The sequence below is a fragment of the Nansenia antarctica genome (genome assembly GCF_963989245.1).
Source record: "Nansenia antarctica genome assembly, chromosome: 6".
Classification (NCBI taxonomy): domain Eukaryota; kingdom Metazoa; phylum Chordata; class Actinopteri; order Argentiniformes; family Microstomatidae; genus Nansenia; species Nansenia antarctica.
The window spans coordinates 19,245,432-19,263,553 of NC_137676.1; the positions used below are offsets into that span (position 1 = coordinate 19,245,432).

At 43.7% G+C, this 18,122-nt stretch overlaps 1 protein-coding gene and 2 pseudogenes across 3 annotated transcripts in view; 1 reads left to right on the plus strand and 2 right to left on the minus strand.

Annotated features, from left to right (window-relative positions):
- LOC308160365 (acidic mammalian chitinase-like) overlaps nt 1–18,122 on the minus strand; it is a 685,529-nt pseudogene that overhangs the window by 422,902 nt on the left and 244,505 nt on the right. The gene's annotated exons all lie outside the window — the stretch shown is intronic.
- Nucleotides 666–6,634, plus strand: LOC308159617 (sperm microtubule inner protein 11-like; the record flags this gene model as incomplete). The annotated part of the gene is made up of 5 exons (XM_080533438.1): nt 666–756; nt 3,305–3,496; nt 3,714–3,852; nt 3,958–4,069; nt 6,518–6,634. 5 exons carry the CDS (start codon nt 666–668, stop codon nt 6,632–6,634), a joined length of 651 nt encoding a protein of 216 aa, XP_080389564.1.
- On the minus strand, nt 8,470–13,737 carry LOC308159618 (adenylate cyclase type 5-like; annotated as a pseudogene). The gene is made up of 8 exons: nt 13,573–13,737; nt 12,090–12,211; nt 11,293–11,322; nt 11,060–11,192; nt 10,031–10,294; nt 9,449–9,653; nt 8,936–9,060; nt 8,470–8,729 (listed from the first exon to the last, which is right to left on the minus strand). The product of its transcript is annotated as an adenylate cyclase type 5-like (transcript).

The window sequence follows — 18,122 nt, forward strand, 5'->3', positions numbered from 1 at the left end:
TGTTTATAATACACCCACTCATTCAAGTTCACGTTGTTCTAGTAGTTCAGTGAAACCATATAAGATATAGTGAAACAATCAATATATCACAATTATTGCATTTGTAGGCAAATCATTTCTTAGGCCTATTTCAAATTTGCAATTGTATTCATTATTAGGTAAAGTGCAGCAGATCCATCACCACTAGGGAATATTGGGAAGTGCAATGTTACTTTAACATTGCCTTTCCCACTCTCCCTTCAGGTTGAGACACCCGTGGCAGTATAACTCACATAATCAGCCAAAGCTTTGTGAAACATTTACAATCTGAATTCATCTCGATGTAATTGCGTAGACATCCAGTGGTAAGCCTAAATGGATTTATGTTGGACATTTCTCATGGTCCCAAATTGGAAACTAAAACGTTGATGAACTTGTTACCATTATAGTTTCTACATGATTGCAGCCAGCACCCATAATAAACGTTTATTCCTGCTAAAACAAATGACAAGGATGACCCAGGCCCCACCACGGCTGTCCAGACGCTCAACTCATGGGCGGTCCTTGTTACCATGGTTTCGTATAAAACAGAAGTTGTGATTTATTTCGGTAAAGGTAGCCTGCGGTTTGCCCACGTTGTCTCGCTATCCCGGACAGCTCCAGACTGTTGCTGGCAACGGTGCTTGATGGCTTTCTTCGGGATTACACATTTGGGCTATCAAAATCCCATTGGAGATAAAATGTTACTGAATCCAAGAAGAGAATCGGCTTCCTGCGGTGAGTAGGAGCCACTAGCCAGACAAGTGAGGAGCGCTTTTATTTGCGTATCAGTAAGTAAGCTAACGCGTTAGCCAGCTAGCCCGTTGTTTGGAAGTTTGCCCTGTCCATTACTTCTGTACCTATAACGTCTGTGTTACAGTTTTTTTACGATTGCTAACTCACCATGTTCAATACTGAAACCACAGTTTCACAACTCTTCATACAGTCAGCAGAGCAGAAACCCATGTGAACAACACTGTGACTCTTTCTCTGTGATTTGTGCATTGCTTTCATACAGAATGCATTCAATGACTACGTTCTCCAAATGCCATAACACTTCTCTCATTCAAACTCCCCCACTTGCAAAATACTATGTATTTGCAACACATTTTTTCATTGCTAACATACTGTGTTCAAAACTCTTTAGAACACGTTCAAAACTGAATTATTTGGTGCAATTTTGCAGTAATCATATTCCTATCATATATGACAGAAAGCTCGCAATAAACAGTTTTTTTGCACAGTGTTTGAGTGTGCAGATGCTGTTATTTTGCACTCTATTGATACTCTTCAGTTCCAGAACCTCAGCAAAGTCTGATAACGGATGAGTGGTGGTATTTTCACTATTTGCAGTAATCATATTGAAATGTCTAGAAAATATATACAATGAAATGAAATAGACTAGATGCATTGCCAGGGAAGACATTAGATGTGACCAGATGCAGAACAGAGGGTGGACCAAAACCCTCAGGAGTGAGACATTTTTGGTGTGATTGCTATTGTATTGTCGGCCTGGAATTTCTGTTTTTACTTTTTATTTGAACTTCCACTTTATTTTTCACTTTTCATTTTACACAAGTAAATGTAGTGTACTTTGAAGGAAATGTACCGTACATTACTTTCTGCAAAGATACTGAAAAAAAGGATAAAACAGAATACGTAAAGGATAGAAGCAAAAGATAGAATAAAAGATAGAAGCAAATTGCGGCATTTCTGATTCATTCTTGTTGCCTAATACTTTACAGTTGTACAGTCAACTATTCTGTCTATGATTACTATAAATCAAACCATTTTTATAATGAAATATTCATTCTTGTGAAAATCATTCAAACTATGTAATGCTCCCTGTTGCCCATCTAAACTCCCTGTTACCCATCTAAACTCCCTGTTGCCCATCTAAACTCAGAAAGGCTGTAAATTTCAAAATAAAAGTGGGTAACATTAATATCACAAGAAAAGAGGATATTACATACCTGGGCTCCATCTTAGAGGCAAATCTTTCCGGAGATAAAATGGCAGCAAAAGTAATCAAAAAAGTGAACCATAGAACTAGATTCTTGTACAGGATATCCTCACTTGTAAGTAAAAACACACTGAGGACCCTATCAGGAGCTCTCATTCAATGTCACTTCGACTATGCCGTAACATCATGGTACTATAGAACCACAAAGGCCCATAAAACAAGACTCCAGACAGCCCAAAATAAACTGGTTAGGCTTCTGCTAGGCCTCAACCCTAGGACACATCTAACCGCTGCTCATTTTTTGAGCCTTGATTGGCTACGAGTAGTTGACAGAGTGCAGCAGCTTGCACTGGGCCTGGTCTTCAAGATACGCTACACCACAAAGACACCCAAGTACCTGTCAACATACTTCCAAAAAGTGAACAACGTCCACACATACAATACCAGAGGAAGCTCCACGAACCACGTTCAACCGCGTTGCACCACAAACAAGGGGTTAAACTCGTTTGCAAACTATGCAGTAAAAATGTGGAACGCCCTTCCTATAATCTTAAAGGAGTGCAAAACACTGCCCACCTTCAAAACCACTCTCAAAAAACATTTACAGGAGGCTGCAATCCGTAACTGGACCCTCTAAATCAAAAATCAGATTAAAAGACCTGAACTACCCACTGTACATACTTTGTGTTTTGTCCCCCGCCCCCACCTGTGGTGTATGTCCCCACCTGTCCTACCCGCTGTACATACCTTATGTTTTGTTGTATTGTTCTTCCCATGATGGATGTATGTTTATCTTGTAGATAGTACTAGTTATTTGTCTGTATTATCTTGTAGATAGTACTAGTTTTTTTTTGTCTGTCTTACATGTAACGATGAATTGAGAATCAAGGACCCCAATTGAAATAAGCCAGTGGCTTTCTTGGGTTTTTATCCTGTTAGTTGACCTTGTATGTAATATGTACTTTCATGTACCTACTTCTGCAAATCTTCTAATAAAGTTTTCAATCAATCAATTAGTGTTTTGTAAGTCAGAATGTTATGAATGACAGTGTATGCTTCTGAGTGAACATTGTTGACAGTGTGTGGTTGAACGAGCTTCTTTTGAGACATGAATGAAGTCATTGGCCAACATGAGTGTTACGAATGCAGACTGTATGAAGAGTTGTGAAACTGTGGTTTCAGTATTGAACATGGTGAGTTAGCAATCGTAAAAAACTGTAACTCACTTTTAAACGATTGTAGTTGTATCAGTGCAGTGATTTCTAGCTATGGATGATTGTAAGTATTCAGTCTACAGTAGGCCTACTACACCTCCCTCTACAGATGATGAGTTTGATTCAAGAAACTGGACTAAACAGTCAGGACCACTGCCCCCCATTCAAGTCCAGAGGGGACCCCCCAAATGCACAGACACATGCAGCATCTACAACCAGCCGATCCCCTACAGCCCAGACATACACAAGGGAAGCCAGGAGCGGTACAGAGAGATGCTCAAACGGGTTCAGACACCCAGATGTAAGTTACAGTAGAGGACTTAGCTCTGTTTTTTTAACTGCATGGAAATAGAATGAGTTGGACAGACATGCTGGTCTCTCAGACCTGAACTGTGCCATTAAGAAAGAAAGTCAAGACGTCAGTTTGAATATACTGTAACTGTATAGTGGTGGGGAGTCAGTCAAGCTCACTTTGAAATATCAGTACCAAGATCTGAATCAGATCTTTTCTTCCGTAGCCCCAAACCAGCTGTACTCAGCGCCCGTGACGGACAACCAGCGGTATGGGTGGAGGATATCCAGCGGAGGCCAGGAAAGGATGCAGGAATCCTGGTCCCAAGTCACAAGATTCCCCCGCAAAAACAGCGAGATGACCAAGTGAGCACCATGTCTATCTTTGTCTTTTGATTGGTCAACTGTTGTCATAGAAATTTAGATGCCAGTGTTCTGCTCTCACTCTGCTTACATGTTTCTTTTCCTCAGGTTTGTGAAAGAGATGTCGATGACGGACCGAGAGTTCAGCTTATTCAAAATCCTCTCTCCAGCAGTGTTTCTTTCACTCACACACTCCCCCCACATGCATGCAAACACTCATGTTGGTGCACACACACACACACACACACACACACACACACACACACACACACACACACATACACACACCCACACTCCAAGATTAAAATGATGATAAAACACACTTTATGGAGAGGGTTTTCGTTTCTTCTTTGTTTTAAAGGTTAGTTCTTCTACTATGATACAGTAGTGTTGTGAATAAACTGAGGAGCTGTTTTTGGGATGCATATGCATATGACCTCCACCCTTCATTATGAACAAACTGAGCCATATAGCATGTCAGTTGTCTGAATGAGGTTGTGGCTGCTTTTTTCATAAAGCCGAACTGCCTTTGAATGTGTTATACAAACAAGCTTTGGGCTCCCCCTACTGGTATGAAATAATAATACCTACTTGTCAGGGGATAGTGTTTAAATAATTAGCAGTTGTCACTCTGTAAGATTGTTAGGGGATCGTTCCTATGGTTATCTCTTGTTATCTGGTGCAGTGTTACTGAGTGGTCTTTTGCTGCCAAGTGTGTGTGTGTATGCTATGTATGGGCTATATTTTAGTTTTGTAGTTGCTATAGCGATAGCTACTGACAGCGACAACCTTGGAGACAGAGCTCCAGAGTTGTATTAAATAAATATTGTGCCTATACCATAAATGCTATCCAATCTGTATCTTATAAAGAAGTGTTTATGTCAATAAAACATTAACTGGACATTTTTGGTCATGATGCCGTTTTTCCTATTTAGTTTTAAAAGTTAGGAATTGGGTTTAAACAAATATTCAGACAGAACTGTCTGAAGTGAATTACTGAATGATTTATCAGGTACAATTAGTTCCTGTCTTTCCTTTCTTCCATTCCACGTTTGTGTCAAGACCACATCTTAAGAATCCCATCACCCCCCCCCCCCCTTCCTACACCAACAATTCCCTCATCACACGTCTTGTCCCTGTACTCCCTCTTATTATTCACTGTAAGTGCTTTTATTTGTAACTGCCATTTCCATAGTGCCGAGCTGAGCTCAAGGAAGTCCTGTGAAATGTAATGATCTCTGAGAGAGCCACTTGACCCGGGCAGCGACTCTGTTTCCAATTACAGGGTCATTGAGGCTGTCTGTCAGCACACACAATCTCAATGGAGGTTTTAAAAAATTCAGAGGATCTGGCTGTTAGCTACCAGGCATCTTTATCTTGAGCACTATATCTACCTCAGGGTAGAGATGGGTAGGACAAGTATACAAAACCACTCATGTATGAAAAGGTTATTGGGTAAAAGGGACTGCTTGCTTCGATAATCAGCCAATAGTAATAATCCTACCTTTTATAACTGGTGTTCACAAACAGCCATTAATATCACCACACAAAACTGATCAAAACAGCCATTGATTTTTTTTTATTTTTTCATCAAGGGGAAATGTTATTTTTCTCTTCGTCATAGTCCTCAACTCTTCCTGTCCTTCACCTCAGGGAGAAAAAAATCAATCAAATAAAACAAAAAGAAGAGGGTAGGATTCATCAGGCCTGAGCAAAACACTGTTTCAGTAGTACTGGTTTGACCCTCCTCCCCTCCTATAAAAACATCCCAAGAGTCAACCTTCAACCCAAGGACAGGACAGCCCATAGAAATAGAAATAGACTAGATAGAATGCACATTGTCATAAAAATCACGTCCATTCTATAAATGCTATTAGTACTGTATGTGAATCACTCCATCGGTCACGACCTCTTGACATGTACTGACCCCGACCTTAACTGTTCCTTGGCGGTCCCACACGCTCAAGGTCAAACATCATTGCACACGAGGGACCAATAGCGCAAGGCTGCATGAGCTGGCGTTGGTACAAACGTGATCAACTGTTAATTGCCGTTAAAAGTGTTGCAGAAAGGAGCAATAAGGGGTGTTTTCTGAGGATGTTACGACGGGAGACAGCCAAAGAAATGTGCTGCACAGCAAACTAAAACATGGAAGTCAATGTTTAGTCAATGCTGAGTTCACTAAAGGATTTCCATGAGCTTTCATGAACCAACTCTCTACTCTCCTTTCCCTCCCTCCCTCTCTTTCTCTCTCTCTCTCTCTCTCTCTCTCTCTCTCTCTTTCTCTCTCTCTCTCTTTCTCTCTCTCTCTCTTTCTCTCTCTCCCTCTCTCTCTCTCTCTCTTTCTCTCTCTCTCTCTCTCTCTCTCTCTCCCTCTCTCTCTCTCTCTCTCTCTTTCTCTCTCTCTTTCTCTCTCTCTCTCTCTCTCTCTCTTTCTCCCTCTCTCTCTCTCTCTCTCTCTCTCTCTCTCTCTCTCTCTGTGTAGTCCACTTTCATGCAGCAGCCCAGACGTGGCAATCAGGCACGGTTCCTGTGTCAGCTGTGTTCTCCAGTGGTTTGTTCTATTAAGGCCATCAAAAAGAGGACTTGTTTCAGTTCCCCTCAAAGACTGGTTGAATTACAAAATAAACACATTCATTGATTCTCTCCTGCCCTCCTCTCAAAGTAGCAGACTAGTGATAGAGAGACCAGTTGCCATACTGCTCATTGTGCCATCTTCATCATCGTTATCATCGTTATCATCATCATCATCATCATCATCGTGTCTTATTCAGGAAAGGCCTGAAGCCTGGTAGTGAGGGGATCCGTTTACAAGCTGGCTGAGAGTAGAAGTACTGCAGTCGTGTTTGCTCGATAAAAGCGACAGAGTATAGTCCTTACATAACACATGTGTTAACTGTTCAGTCCTTCATAATTGGAGAATATGCACCAGTTGTATTTTGATACCACAGCGACAGCTGATGGGTGTGTGTGTGTGTGTGTGTGTGTGTGTGTGTGTGCTGTGATTATATCTACTGTGTATGGCCAGTGTTTGAAATACTGTACACCGGTGGTGAAGCAGCAAAGATTAGGTTTGGCTGCTGCAGTTGATCAGTTGGTACCAATGAGCTTGAGCTTACATCTGGCATTTTACAAGAAAGCATTCTGGTCTTTGATCCTTTTCGTTGGAATGGAATCACCATAATAAGCATAATAATTAATCAGAATCATAATAATAATAATAATAACAACAATAATATTAATACAAATGATGAATACAGAGGTGATACAAAATACCCAACGTTAAAACAAACAAACAAAAATGAAAAGAGGATACCACAATCAGACATGCTTTAGAGCAGATAAGTTTGGCAAGAAAGCAGTTTGTCGTATCATATAAACCTCACAGTGAAAATAGTTATGCCCCTTCAAGATTACAAAGCACAGTATTCAGTCATAATCTCTATATATATATACTTTTTTCCTTCTTTCCTTAGAAAAGACTCTCACTAGCAATTCAAACCTATGAGGCTGTCTGGTACCGCTGCATCCCAATGCCAAGTGTTTCCCTGGATGGTTCTGGAACATCCTGTTTGTTCTGAATCCTTTCATTTCAATTTGCACCAAAAATACTTATTTGACAGGGAGGGGGCAGTTGACAATAATATACCTTTGTGACCAGAAAAGAAAACAACTGTCTCTTGGGTGCTCCAACTCTGAGCTCTTTTGAGCCATGAAGGGGTAACCAATCTGACGTGGGTTGAGGAAAAGGGGGAACCATAATCCTGGGGTACGACAGCTATTCTTCTTCTTTTTCTTTTTTATTTTCTCTTATTCTGCTGGACTCTCTACACCAAGAGTTGGGCTGAGCTGAAAACAACAGCTTCCAAGCCTCTCTCTGCTCTGCAGTAGCGTGGTTTAGAGGAAAAGGCAAGAGTTCTCCTAAAGATGTGGTTGATGATATACTGTACTGGATCTCTATTGGCTAATCAATTAAGAACATGAAATTAGTTTCACATAGGTTGTCCGAACTAGACAATAGCCTTTGCTGCGAGCACTGGAGTGAAAAGACTGAGGGTGCAAATAAGTGGGTGATCATTGCAGACTTTTGCGAGAACATAACAGACATGTCTTGCCTTGTTTCTAGTAAATACTTTGGTCTTTGGTCAATATTTTCCTTCTCAATTTATACACAGAGTCATACACACACAAATATGCATGTACATACACAATTATAAACGTGTAATAAACTGGATATTTGTGCACGTATTCACACTTTTTCATAAAGGACTTTTTGCACAAAACATCAAGATTAAAATAAATAAGTAATCCAGAAATAAAACATGAGTACCGGTACCTGTTTCATAATTCTCATGAGATAAAAATAACTGGAAAAAAAAATCACACAAAATAAAGTCAAATAAAAAGTAGCCATATGTACAGCGTTTTTTCTTCTTTTGACACAGGCTAAAGGCGTTGTTTTAAATAAACAGACTTTGCATCTTTCAAGTAGCCTGAGAGAGAGGCTAGACATGAGAAAAATACTTGTCCTTCAGTGTATGAGGGCCAAAACATGGCTGCCACACAAGAACACTCTCTTTCTCAACAAGAACACTTTCCTTCTCAAGTCCCGGAGTCTCAAAGTCTTATCCTCTTAGCTCAAGTGATGGCAACGCTAGTTGTTAGCCGTTAGCTCGCTTGGTGCGAGTCCTCTTTCAAGTGGTGCTGTGTCCTTGCAGTGGAAATCGTCCTGGCTAGCGCTGCGAAGGCTGCTAACTATTGGGCGGTCCTTCATTCAGGAAGTAGGTCGTCATTTCCCCTTTGCCCTTGACCTTGACAACCCCACGGCACTCCAGCACGTATCCTTTATCTGCGAGCACCTGGTGTAGGTCTGTGGTCACCTGAGCAGAAAGCCACAACATTGGCCAATTATTAACAGAAATTAAAGGATGTTGGTTCAAATCCAAGCTCAGACAAAGTGCAGCAATGGCGTCCGGAACTATGCACTTAAAAGAGAAAGTAAATAAAACCAGGGCTTCATACAGTATTGCTATTAAGGACTTGAGTATAACTAAGTGACAGTGAGCATTATAGACAACTTCCATACCTGAATGTGGTCGGGGACCCCCGTGCTGTCCATCCGACTAGCCACGTTCACCGTGTTCCCCCAGATATCGTACTGTGGCTTCCGTGCTCCGATCACCCCGGCAACCACTGGCCCAATATTCAGACCTGAGAATCAAGAGCAGGACGCGTTACTTAACACCAAGTCATTCAAAGTAAATTGTTGGAATTTTGTATTTTTTTCTCTAAGCACAGGGTCAGCCAAAGTCAGTGCCCCTGGAGCAATAAGGGGTTAAGTGCCTTGCTCAAAGGCACATGCAGCTCCCTGAGGCAGGGATCGAACCAGAGACCTTCCGATTGCTTGCCGGCCTCTCTTACCACTAGGCTACCGCTGCCCATGGTAACACCCACAATACCCATTTCTCTATCAATCCAATCACCATGTCTGTCTGTCTCATCTATTCCTGTCCTCCTCATTAACGGGAACTCGTCTAAACTAGAACCTCACCCTTACCTCGGGCTGGCCTCTTATTCCCCCCCCCTCCATCCTCCTCACCTATCTTCATCTGGAAGTTGTTAAAGGAATGCTCGTTGATGTACTTCATCTGCTCCCTCAGCCTCATGGCGTAGTCGGCCAGCGCGGTGATGTGGGAGCGTCCCTCGCGGTCGTAGGTGGAGTCGTTCAGGCCCGAGGCCGCCATGTAGGTGCTGCCGATGGTCTTGATCTTCTCCAGCTGCCGGAACTTGTCCTCGCTGATGATCTGAGAGGAACATAACAACACAACACAACACTAACACGCTGAGCTTGTTGTGGAACAAACAGTCTGCAGGTCAGGGCCGGCACCAGAACCAACACCTAGGGTGGGCAGGAGCTGAGGGGGGGACAGGGGGACGGGGGCAATGACACAACATTAGTGGACTTAGAATTAGTGATCTTCTGTGGCTCAGTGAGTAGCACATGGTGCTAACAACGCTTAGGGTGTGGGTTCGATTCCCGCTGGGACCATAATATACCGAAAAATTAACGCACTCACTGCAATGTAAGTCGCTTTGGATAAAAGCATCAGCTAAGTGGCATATATCATATTAAAACGACCTCTACGGTATCCCCACTCATTCACTCCTCCTCCTCCTTTACCTCGTCAAAGTCGGCGATGATCTCGTTGAGCAGCCTCAGACACTCCACCCCTTCGTTGTTGGCCTCCAGCTCCACGTAGAACTCGGAGAAGTTGCTGATGGAGGCGAACATGACGGCCACGCACTCGCAGGACTGTTAGTACAGCTCGTCGTTGCGCCGCTCGCGCGCCAGGAAGTGGGTGGCCACGTCCTTGGGCAGGATGTTGTGGAGCAGGCGGCTGTTGTAGGCCTGCAGCTCCTCCATCTCCTCCTTCTCCTCGGTGGCCTGGGAGCGGACCACCAGAGGGACTTATTAGATAATAATAATAATAATAATAATAATAATAATAATAATAATAATAATAATAACTTTTATTTGTATAGCGCTTTTCCTGCAAATGTTCCAGCTCAAAGTGCTCCAATCATTATGTAATCATAATTTAATGATTTTGTTATTTAAAGGCAATATTAAAAAGATGGGTTTTTAGTCTTGACTTGAACATATTTGCTGAGGTTGCATCCCTAATGTAAACTAGCAGTGCATTCCGCAATTTGGGTGCATACAATGAGAATGCAGCCTCACCAATCTCTTCTTTTGTACATGTGGTACACCAGCGTCAGAAGACCTGAGAGCTCTATTGGGCTGATATGCTAGCAAAAGGTCTTTCAGATATTCTGGTGCTGTGCCAGTGAGAGCTTTATAAACAAGCAGAAGGACCTTGAAATCTACAATAATTGTTGTAATAATGTTAGATAGGATACGTCATGACAGCTAATGTTTGGTGAGAGCTCTGGTGGAAATGACTCTTGCAGTTGCCCTTCTCCCTGTGAGGTAAAGTGATTTGATTTTGAATGTTCGCTTTATATTTCTATACACATATAAGTATGTATATAATAGTAATAGTAAGTAATAGTATAGTAACATATATTATTATGAAACGGTTGTATGGTGGGGATATCTAAGAATCCTGCAGTGGAAAGTAATTCAGCTGAAATATTTGGGAGCTGCTGTTGTCATGGTAGAGGAGTGCCCCCTAGAGGCTCATGGTACCTGTAGTTTCCAGAGGAAGTCAAGACGCGCAGTGGACTCAACCTGCTGGGCGTGTAGGTACAGCGCCAGCACAAACACAGTGAGGATCACAGGGGTCATGACCCTCAGGGACACTTTGGTCACACTGAACGGGCTGAGGAGAGACAGAACAGGAGGTCAGGAAGGAAGAGAAAGAGAGAGATAAAAGCAGATGATTTTCAACAAGCCCATTGTAACATTGTGTCAAAACGTACCACTGGTCTGTAGTTTCATTGAAACTGGACCTGAGGGGAGAATAACAATCACATTAACATTGAACAACTTTCTCCAAACAAACAAGAGCGATGGAGATATAATGATAATAAAATGCATTCTTACCATTGAATAGTTTCATTGAAATCACTAAGAGATGAAAAAGAGAAAAGAGTATTATTGAATTTGTTTGCGAAGGAACACATGGGTGAGCAGTTCATCTAATAAGCTAGGGAGGAGATGCGCAGGCAGAACAACAAACACACTGAACAGAACGAACGTGACCAGGATCTGAGGGTTTGAATACAGAGCTGTCTGGGCCGGGACAACTCTCACTTCTGCTTTTTATGACTTCCTGTCTTGGTTCTGTGACTGTTCCCGCTTTTACTTTTTGTATTGTTATGTGATTCGGTCTTTTTGTGCTGCAGAACAAGAACTTTAGCTGTAAGTAAACCAGTTTTAACTGAGTCAGGCCAGTCTAAATGCAACACATTTTAACATTTGTAATGTTACTTTGAATCTTTCCCCGTATAATAAGAAAGAAAGAATGAACCTCCATAGCATTGGAAATAGCAAAGTCTCGTGGCCACGGGTCCATCACCATAAAAGAGACCAACCGTTAACCCAGACGCCTGTTTTTTTTTTTTTATCTCTCTCCCTCTCTCTCCCCCCCCACCCCCCCTCTCTCTCTCCTCTCTCCAGCCCACCCCCCCTCTCTCCCTCCCTCTGATCAAGGCGTAACGCAAACCCGAATAATATTATCCGTCGTGTCACTCCCAGGCGGCAGTAGAGTACTCACAGGGCATTTGAGGTGACGAAGAGGTCTGCGTTGTCGAACAGCGCCACCTGTGGCCACTCCACCAGCAGCAGGAAGGTGAGCTGGATGAGCAGCATGAGGGCCAGCTTCCCTATGCTGCTGATCTGGAGGAACACTGAGCAGGCCAGGAGGGTCAGCAGCACACTGTAACTGAAATACTGAGACAGAGAGAGAGAGAGAGAGAGAGGAGGGGTGGGGGGGGGGGAGAGAGGGAGAGGGAGAGGGGGGGGGAGAGAGAGGGGGGGGGGGTGGGGGGGAGAGAGAGAGAGGGGGGGTGGGGGGGAGAGGGAGAGAGAGGGGGAGAGGGAGAGAGAGGAGGGGAGAGAGAGGGAGGGGGGGAGAGAGAGGGAGAGGGGGGGGAGAGAGAGAGGAGGGGAGAGAGAGGGAGGGGGGGAGAGAGAGGGGGGGGAGGGAGAGGGGGGAGAGAGAGAGAGAGAGAGGGGGGGGGGAGAGAGGGAGAGGGGGGGAGAGAGAGAGAGAGAGGGGGAGAGAAAGGGAGAGGGAGAGGGGGGGTGGGGGGGAGTGAGAGAGGAGGGGTGGGGTGGGGGGGAGAGAGGGGGGGGGAGGGAGAGGGGGGGGAGGGAGAGGGGGGAGAGAGAGAGAGAGAGGGGGGGAGAGAGAGAGAGAGAGGGGGAGAGAAAGGGAGAGGGAGAGGGGGGGTGGGGTGGGGGGGAGAGAGGGGGGGGAGAGAGAGGGGGGGTGGGGGGGAGAGAGAGAGAGGGGGGGGGTGGGGGGGAGAGAGAGGAGGGGAGAGAGAGGGAGGGGGCGGAGAGAGAGAGGGAGAGAGGGGGGGGAGAGAGAGAGGGATTGATTATTGATTCATGGATAGATAGGGTTAGGGATAGATACTGTTGATCAGCAATAGCTCATATTGATCAGCTATTGACGTGTCGAGCATAAAGGCTACAAGTCAGTGAGACACTCTGGTATCTCAAATGTTTATTGTGTGTCAGCTAGTGAGAAAGACAAACGTTTCCCTTTCATAAGGAAGTGTCTCAAAGTGCAAAAGAACTAACAGTACTAGATAGAGCAATGAGAAAAGCCCTGATCTTATCACAGGGAACCAAACCCACTAGAATAGACAGAGAGGATCATTGACTGTTGAATAATCTCTTTCTCTTAATTTGCACCCTGGTCATGGAATAACCTCCACAACACACGACAGCTTAATAATCTCCCTGGGAGAGTTCAAAGCTCTGATTAAGAATTGTGTGACAGAAGAGTGCGACTGCTATTCCTAAAATGGATTTTATCATATTTATCTGTTGTCCCTTGTCTGTTTTTATTATGTTTTATTCTACAATTTTGTAACCTAGTACTTCTAGTACTGCTGTGCTATCTTGGCCAGGTCTCCCCAGAAAGAAAAATAGATTTTAATCTCAAGGGACCTCCTGGTTAAATAACAGTTAAATAAAAAGAGCCATATAATGAAGTGATTTAAGCATGCTCAGGTGCACACACTCACCTCAGGGAAGGGGCAGGAGGGGCCCAGGCTGGGGCAGATCTCTAGCCCCCCGTCCACACTCACGTTCAGGGTGCGGATGAGGCAGGGCGTCACCATGTCGATGGACAGGTTCAGCTCCCGAGCAACACAGTCCACCAGCCTCTCAGTGTCACAGGCAAACTGCATGGTAGGAAGATATACGCACACACATGATTCATTAATGGAAAAGGTTTATCTGTGTGTGTGTGTGTGTGTGTGTGTGTGTGTGTGTGTGTGTGTGCGTGCATGTGTGAGCGTGCGTGCGTGAGCGTGCGTGTGTAAGCGTGTTGCAATTTATGACTGGTTGCAATTGAAGGAAAGATGAATGCAGCCAAGTACAGCCAAGGATATCCTGGACAAAAAACATTTCCAGAGTGTTAGACCTCAGAATGGGCCGAAGGTTCACCTTCCAACAAGACAATGATCCCAAGCACACAGCTAAAATAACGAAGGAGTGGTTTCAGAACAACTCTGTGAATGTTCTTGAATGGCCGAGCCAGAGTCCTGACTTAAATCCAATTGAGCATCTCTGGAGAGACCTGAAGATGGCTGTCCACCAACTTTCACCATCCAACCTGACAGAACTGGAGAGGATCTGCAAGGAGGAATGGCAAAAGATCCCCAAATCCAGGTGTGAAAAACTTGTTGGATCATTCCCAAGAAGACTCATGGCTGTATTGGCTCAAAAAGGTGCTTCTACTAAATACTGAGCAAAGGGTCTGAATACTTATGGCCATGTGATATTACAGTGTTTATTTTGTAATAAATCTGCAAACATTTCTACAAGTCTGTGTTTTTCTGACAATATTGGGTGCTGTGTGTGCATGAACGAGGAAAGAAATTAAATTAATTGATTTTAGAAAATGGCTGCAATATGTCAAAGTGTGAAAAATTAAGGGGGTCTGAATACTTTCCGAACCCACTGTATATAAAGGGTGGGACTGCCCGACTCCCAAAAAAAAGTATGCCCACCCTATACTCACTCTGGGTGGCGTGTGTCATTGCCGAGGCTGCGATGCAGGGAAATGCGGTCACTGGCGAACTGGTTGAAGCAGTTTTTCTTCAGACCATCCTGCTTCTCCTTCTGCTCCGCAGGCGTCAGTCTGCCCTTCACAAAGGCCTGTCCGTAGGCCCCAGGGCCCGCGGGGTCCTGAGAGGGCCTCTCCAGGGGAGGCTTGAGCTCCTCTTTGCTGTAGAACCCTGGTGGACAGTGGGACTCTGTGGGGACGGCCAGGCGCCCTGAGGGGATGGGTAGAGGGGTGCCGATCTGGAAGCCCATGTTTATGAAAGCGCCCCTGACTACACCCACACCCATCCCCTGGGTCTGGTCGTCGCCCAGGTCCTGGAGCCAGGGCGCATAACCAGAACTGTCATGCTGCAGAACCAGAAGCAGGACGAGGAACACTGTGGAGGCCACAACGACCAGCTGAAAAGCTACCCGACGGGTGGACATGCGCATGGTTCTGTTGGAATGCAGAATTCACAATGAGTTACAAACATGATCAACAGTGTGTGTGTGTGTGTGTGTGTGTGTGTGTGTGTGTGTGTGTGTGTGTGAGACGGGTGACCATGCGCATGGTTCTGTTGGAATGCAGAAGTGACACAAGACATGGAAACGGAAATTAACCCTATTGTTAGAATAAAGGGATGACTCAATTCTGTTTTACTTAAGACTGGATCAACAACCCTTTGTTGTTTTTACAAACCATACCAAATCCAATATTCATTCACTTAACTGGAAAGTGTTCATTTATGCCAACTTTAAATACAAACAGACAATTGCTTAACAAAACTCATTTTGAATGCACAAATGACCTGCTTAAATGTCAGTGTCACCTCTAAGGTACACCTGCACCAAACAGGGAGTCATATGACATACTTCTGCTACTACTTCTTGAGGCTTTATTATGTGATATGTAAATATACCTGTCTGATAAGAGCATTCTCTAACTGGGAAACACTGAAACTGTCACCTCCCGTTTGGTAGCATTCACCTTCACACTAGTCTAGTGTGGAACATTACAGTTTTCATTTCAATGTGTTCAATAGAGGTAGAGTCATTGTTGTAGCATGTAACATTTGAAATGAAATGTAGCAAACAATAAACAAACATTTGCAACAAACAAAAACCAGGGCCATTTCATTAATATCTCACCACAACAGAGGATTAGGCTACACAAGGAAATGTGCCAATTCATGCAAGCCAGTCAAAATGCTCTGTTTGTGGATCTCTGCACTGATATAACCTAAAGTCGGCTTCTTTCTGTTTGTATTGCAAAAACTTGACAGAAACTTTGCCTTGCTTTGAGTGCATGTCCTTAAACTAGGTCCAGTTTTACATCATGAACTGAGTTCTATACCAAATATGTCTCGTTTGTAAAGTTTGAAAGCATATAAACAAAATATCAGCAAAGAGGACCTTCTGATCACAAATGCCATCCCTGTCAATTGATTGCATGAGACACTTATAATATAACTGTCATTGACCACACATTTGATTTGTCTAGTGATGACCACAGAAGATCTCGAGGCGCCCTATACATCATCACCATATGCCACATTCAACCTTACCACGATGTCTTAGGTTGAGAGTACAGTCCCAAATAACCCGAACAACATCTACTTCCAAACTGCGATAGGCCACTTGTGTCCACACCTCCCCTCGGCTGGCCATTGCCTGAGCGCAGCAGGTGCGTGCCATTACATGATGAATCCTGCAGGCATGGGTTGCATTCAAGATCGACAACGTTCAAATGTCAGACTACTGCATGTTAGAACTGACAATGGTCGACATTGTATAGTACGGCATATTCGTTTGCGCGTGTGCAAATGTCACACGAAGATTTAAATAAAGAGCCCATAAGACCCCAAATTAAATATGTGTGTGCAAGAGATAATCAATCTGTACGCACAAGATAGGAAATCATGCACACGAAATGGTAACGCGTTTCTATTTTTATGATTAATAAGGAGTGTTGTGTGTGTTGAATTGATGTAATAAAATATAATTGTTCAAGCCCTACAGATTTTGAAACATCAGTCACACATTTTTGAGATGATCAGTGTTCAGGTAAAATGAGCCACTCCAACTGCAAAGCAAAACAGTGTGCGTGTATGACAAAGTGCTAGCTAGCTATGGCTCAATTTACCTCAACACATTAAGCTAAATGGAGCTGCTAACAAAATATGCTTTTTTTTAGATAAATAAATAAATAATAATAATTTAAAAAGCCAATTTATTGTCATTGATATAGTACAGGTACCAAACAACGAAATTTGGGAGGGGGGGCTCCCCTGGTGCTAGGGGGAAAAAAACTAAAAACAAGAAGGGAAAAGAGCTGGTTTACATAAATAAAGGCTGTACACTATCCACTATACTATACTATACAAATAAAACACTGTGCTGTACATATACTGGTGATAGAGAGAAGGGAGAGGCGGGTGATAGAGAGAAGGGAGAGGGGGGTGATAGAGAGAAGGGAGAGGGGGTGATAGAGAGAAGGGAGAGGGGGGTGATAGAGAGAAGGGAGAGGGGGTGATAGTGCAGACAGGACACAACATACACTATCCACTATACTATACTATAATAAGAACATGACGATGATAGTGAAAAGGTACAGTAGCCTATGGTATGTAGGTTACCCCCTCTTTCTGTAGATGAAGGGCGATTCTTATAGAAAATCATTCTGATTTTCATGATTGTGTAACCCTCTCCCGAGGTACTATTTCAATTAGGCTAATTAAGATGTAACAGGATTCACAGTAAATTCCCCAGTGTTAAATATGCAGTGTAAACATACATTGACTCTTTCCGAGTTATTACAACAACAGCTAGAGTAATATTCCCTCCAGTGTTGGTGATAATTCAAGGAGTTAATTCATAGCTTTCAGTCACGTGGTTTCTTCCCTAGCAACCACCAAACTGACGGGCAAAAAGTATCATAGCAACATCGCTCAACATGGCTGCCTACTATTTAGACCACCTCACTCATGAAGAACTATCAAGATACACGACGGTGATAGGAGTGGAGGATTGACACCATTCAAATAGTGTTGGATTCCCTGTCTTCTACTCTATCCGGACACGTTAGAATTATTTTCCTAACCCCCGGAGAATCAAAGTTATTGACCTGCAAAGGGTGCCTCCTTGACCGGCTTTTCCCGTGAATAACACCGGTTATGGAGGTGGTACAAACATAAGACTATTATTGCTAAATTCACCATCAGTATACGGTCATTTTGAGCCCTTAACCACCGCGCTGACACCCCGAGAAGATATACTTTTAATATGAAACTCGATCAACCGGGCGTTCACCGGCTGCTGGACGAAACTCCCAACTCCCGCTGTCAGCTAGGCGAGGGAATATTTCTACCCGGGAATTCGCTCCTTGCTGTGTCCACGGTGATAGGAGTGGAGGATCGACTCCATTCAAATAGTGTTGGATTCCCCGTCTTCTACTCTATCCGGACACGTTGGAATTATTTTCCTAACCCCCGGAGAATCAAAGTTATTGACCTGCAAAGGGTGCCTC